Source organism: Microtus ochrogaster, linkage group LG5 (assembly GCF_000317375.1).
Source record: "Microtus ochrogaster isolate Prairie Vole_2 linkage group LG5, MicOch1.0, whole genome shotgun sequence".
NCBI lineage: Eukaryota > Metazoa > Chordata > Mammalia > Rodentia > Cricetidae > Microtus > Microtus ochrogaster.
In genome coordinates, this window is record NC_022031.1 from 32,539,065 (window position 1) to 32,544,590 (window position 5,526).

The window sequence follows — 5,526 nt, forward strand, 5'->3', positions numbered from 1 at the left end:
GTGGTGATGGTGATGGTGGTGATGGTAGTGATGATGGTAGTGATGATGGTGGTGATGGTAGTGGTGATGGTGGTGATGGTAGTGGTGGTGGTGGTACAATAAGTATGAGGATGTGTATGATATGATCATAGGCATGTGTGTGCCATGATGTGCAGGTGGGAGTCAGAAGCTCCTGGTATTAATTTTCTCCTTCTGTGGCAGGTTCTGGGGACTGAACTTAGCAGCTTTCATGGCAACGTTCTGAATTATCCTGATGGACCAAATATCTCATTTTTTCCTATAAAACATTGGAACACTACAAAATCAAAAACAGAATAAAAAATTAAGAATTCCTTATGAAGTGGGAAAACATGTGCAATGCTGAAAATGAGGCTAAAGAAAGGTGCACAATACTGAGTTACAGTGATCTCAGCTATGACTTTAAATGACCTTATGATTGCTTTAATATTAAACTCTAAGATTTGTAGAACTTTGACTTTTTAAAATCATACTTGTCTAAGATTTATAGTGAATTTTTAAAAAGTAAACCCTATGCTGTTACTATAAAAATCTGTCTTCAGGTTATGCAATTTTAGTTTTGTTTACTCTCTTTTTGGATAACTAGTAAACATGAGTACAAACAGATGGCCCAGGCCAGGACCACGGAGGAGAAGGACTGGAAGGCGGAACTCAGTGGTCACCGGGTTCAATAGCACATGGAAAGCCCCGATTTCATCCTCAGACCCACAAGGAAATGGGAGAGGATAAGAAGTAAGAAGATGTTGGAACAGGGTAAGAAAATGCGGTAGTGGGTACCAGAGCAGATGAATGAAGGAGGACAGACCTAAATATTTCAGAGTTTGGACCATCAAGAATCCAAATCTCTTCCCTACAACTGCCCAGCATATAGTCCACATTAATAAGACTTTTATCTTTTCATGATTTCTGGTAGCATAATTTTACTATTATAAGAACCTTGTTATATATAAGCAAATATTTTTGTGCTGGGGTTGGAATCAGGGCCTCCCACATTCTAGCAAGTGCTCCACCACAGACTTGTACCCCTAGCCCAGGTCTACAATTTCTTACACTGTCCATTATAAGACATTCTGAAAAATGCATTAACACGTCAATAGAAAGCATCGGTACACAGAGAGGCCCTAAAATACTTTGTATCCTTTGCCTTGAGATCTTTCACGGTGCTGTCGCACCAATGTTGGTGCTTTTCTACCCGATCTTATTTAAATCCTCATCTTCTTTCTGTTCAACCCACCTTGGGCATTAAAAGATCTGCCTTAACACACTTCACATTCTCAATTAATTCTAAATGGATTATTCCCCTTCTGAGTAACAGCCAAAGGTTGGTTGACGAGAAGTTCCCCCATATATCTTTGCTGCGGCACCAGTCGGCTCAGTTAGCTTCTCGTAAGCGTCATGGCCCCACCTCCCACTCAGGTAGGCATGATGTGGGGTGCCCTCCTCTATATTTGTTGCTTTTACTAGTTGATGAATAAAACTGTTTCGGCCAATGGCTTAGCAGAGCAAAGCCGGGTGGAAAATCTTAACAGAGATAGAAAGAGTAGGTGGAGTCAGAGAGACACCATGTAGCAGTCAAGGGAGAAGGACACATTGGAACCTTAGTAACCTTACCGGTAGGCCACACCCTTGTGGCGATACTCAGATTAATAGAAATGGGTTAATTTAAGATGTAAAAGCTAGCAAGTAAGAAGCAGTGTTGCAATTAATATGGTTTCTGTGTGATTATTCGGGTCTTGGGTGGCCAGGAAATGAAAGAGCAGCCTCTGTCTACATAGGCACACTGGGATTGCAGTTGTTTGTGCCACTGAGTCCAACTTTTATATAGGCTTTTATATAGGCTTGGGGCACCCAATCTCAGGTCTTTAGGCTTGTGAAACAAGAGTCTTCTCCTACTGGGAAGCCATCTGCACAGTTCTCCCTGACTGCAGTTTAAGATTGACATGCAAACTTTCTGTTCTTGCCAAGCAGTCTTTGTTTACTTCACACATAATTTCAGAAGAATGGTGCATGCAATAAATGAAGGCTACGGACATAACTGATTTTTATCACACATATGCTATAAATCCTCCCTCCTTTGTTTTTGCTGGGTATTCTGTGGTTGCTATAAGAAAGGTGACTAATAAGGTAATGTTCTTATCCCCCACGTTGTTATTCAGCAAAGGCCCTACTATACTAAATGATACTAATACATTAAACATCTGTTGTCTTAAATACAAGGTGCTGAAAAAAAAAGAATAAGAAGCAAGTGAGGAATTCTACTGGGCAGGACAAGGACGAGAGCTTCAAAGACAGGCTTTAAGGGTTGGTATCTGTTCTCATCGCAGTGACCCAGAATCCACAGGATGAACGCACTATTGTCTATGAGAATGGGGGAAGGCACAGGCTGTACACTATAATCCTCAGGAGGCTGAGGTTAGGCCAGGAACATGTTGAATTCCAGGCCAGCCTGGGCTACCCAGCGCAAACCTATCGTAAAGGGGTACAACACCTAAGATTTGACAGAAAAGGTTTAAAAAAAAAAAAAAGAAGTGGGAGGAATTGGGTTGCTGCTGTTGTTTGTTTGTTTTGCTTTGTTTTCTGATACAGTGGTTTAACCTGGGACTGTTGGGCAAGTGCTCTACCACTAAGCTATGTATGTAGCCCTTAATATACAGTACAACACACACACACACACACACACACACACACACACACACATCTTTAGCATTGGTTCTTTCTAAGTTGTTCAAGCTGCCCATGAACTCGCCCTTTAACTTAGGTTAAAGTCTCAGACTTCTGAGTAGTTGGAAGAACATACTGATACTATCCAGAGCTGAAGAAAAGGTATTCTTTTATATTTGAGATTTAGTCTGTCTTTATTTATTTGTATGCATCTATGTACGTGTGTTTGAGGGATGGCAAAGGCCAGAAGAGAGTGTCAGATCCCCTGGGGCTGTCAATGTGAGCTGCCCAAGCGGGTACCTGGAAATGAACCTAGGTCCTCTATAAGAGTGATGAGTGGCCTTAACCACTCAGCCGTCGCTCCAGCCCGGAAAACAGTTTCCAGACTAGGAAGTAAACAGTAAACCATCATTAGTACCTGGCTGGCGTTACTAGAGAGTGGATTCATGCTTCCATATTTTCATACAGGTTTAAAGTTAGAAAACAACCTTACAATATATGAAGCCAGCAGGTTATAAATTATGCTAATTACTTTTCTATCTGCAAAGTACTGTATAGGAACTTATTACTTTTATATAAACAATTGAACTTACCAACTGGATGGGCCACAATACCCAAATTCCCCACCTTTGAACAATTTAGAAAATACTGTTACAAACCAGTCTTATAGCTTTTCTTCTTAATTCCCATTCATTCCACTCATATGCTCTCACGGTGGTTGGCGGCAATATGTGTGTGTCTGTCTGCGAGCCATTTTCACACTTCGTAATTGGCTTTATATAATGCTTGTCAACATCTCTCATCTGAAGAAGTGGAAGTTTGTATTAGTGCTTATAAAAATTAAACAGTATATATAGATAACTGAAATTATATATATACACACACACACACACACACACACACACACACACACACACACACATATCTTGAATGCCAGGCCAAGATAAAAAAATTCAAAATTCAAAGCAAAATGGCAAATGACATTTTTCTAACTTATATTAAAGTATTTATTAAAATTTTCCTCTCATAAATTTTTGAGCAACTGGTTCCTGCCATATTTTTTCTAAATTAGAATTTTCTATAATACATCTCATTGAGCACAAAATTACATATGGTAGGGGCTGGAGAGATGGCTCAGTGGTTAAGAGCACTGCCTGCTCTTCCAAAGGTCCTGAGTTCAATTCCCGGCAACCACATGGTGGCTCACAACCACCTGTAAAGAGGTCTGGTGCCCTCTTCTGGCCTGCAGACATGCATAGAGACAGAATATTGTATACATAATAAATAAATAAATATTTTTAAAAAATTACATATGATAGCCACTCGGGAGGCAGAGGCAGGTGGACTTCCATGAGTTTGAGGCCAACCTGGTCTACAAAGTGAGTTTCAGGACATGCTCCAAAGCTACACAGAGAAACCCTGTCTCGAAATACAATAAAAAAAACATATGTTAAGCTTAAGATAACAATTTTGATATTAGTCATGTACACACACACACACACACACACACACACACACACACACACACACACACACTGATATCCAGGAAATGACTGGGAATTTTGAGATCCACTGACAAGAAAATTAAGTTGATGATAACTTTAAGAATGAACATATCGATTTATTTAGGGCCACAAATAGCTTCAAGGCTTTTAATGATAATACTCATAACTCCAAAATTATATATATATACATTATAAATTAAATATGAACATAAATAATCCATATTTACATGCTTTTTAAAAGATTTTTTGTAGCATGATTGAAAAAAACTCAGAGACAGATATTGGAGTTCAACCTAAAGGTCAGAAAAGCAAACAGCCAGCCACTGGCTCTTACCTCTACCTCAGTCCAAAACAGCCATCCTGCCTCCAGGAATCTCAGCAGGAGACTGTGTATAACAATCGTCTCCTCCCATCTTATATTCCTCACTAGGGCTGGGCGCACTAGGGCGTGCACCACCACCTCCTGGTTTCTATGGCAAACTAGTGTGGCTACTGGGATTAAAGGTGTGTGTCACCTCTGCCTGGTCTGTTTGACTCTCTGGCCTTCGGGTAAGCTTTATTTATTAAAATACAAATGAAATATCGCTACATTTTCCCTTTTTGTCTAAAATAAAAAGGCTATAACTAATATAAGAAAAAGTGTACAATAACTATATACAATATATATACAGAATTTAATATATTTTTAGTTGTGTTTGTGTGCAGGTGTGTGGGGGTGGGGGTGTAAAACACATCTTATTGAGCATTGCATGGGTGCAGTGCCTGCGGAGGCCAGAAGAGGACGTTGCATCTCTTGAAACTGGGGCTGCGAGCAATACTGAGCTGCCACAAAGCCAAGCTCCTCTGCACAAGCGAACAGTAAGTGCTCTGAACTGCTGAGCTACCTCTCAAGTTCCTTTACCGTTTTTTTAAATCTGAAAGACTCATACACATGCTTGTAAGAGAGAAAAGCACATTTGGAAATGTCACATGAAAGCTCAAGTAAAAAATAGATACAAATAATGAATTGGAATTCAAATGAAAACTGTCCTACGTGAGCAAGCCAACAAACAACTTTAAGCTAAATAAAGATGCCCAAGGGAATTAGAAAATACTTAGAACCGTGAGGAGAATGGCTGTGTTTAAAAGCATATGGCCTATAACTTAATAATAAATGAATATAAATGCAGCTTATACATGCCCAAAGCACAAGAATTAATGAGACAAGCTGCAATCGAAGGAAGCCAGAAAACAAGTAAAAGAAAATAAAGGAAAGCCGGGCGGTGGTGGTGCACGCCTTTAATCCCAGCACTCGGGAGGCAGAGGCAGGCAGATCTCTGTGAGTTCGAGACCAGCCTGGTCT

At 40.0% G+C, this 5,526-nt stretch overlaps 1 protein-coding gene across 2 annotated transcripts in view; it reads right to left on the bottom strand.

The window, feature by feature from the left end:
* Window positions 1-5,526, bottom strand: part of Cfap206 (cilia and flagella associated protein 206) — a 37,185-nt gene that overhangs the window by 1,083 nt on the left and 30,576 nt on the right. For both annotated transcript variants that reach the window (XM_026786549.1, XM_005361968.3), the window contains exon 12: window positions 3,339-3,482. In XM_026786549.1, the coding sequence (XP_026642350.1) occupies window positions 3,339-3,482 (144 nt within the window). The remainder of the gene's footprint in view (window positions 1-3,338; window positions 3,483-5,526) is intronic.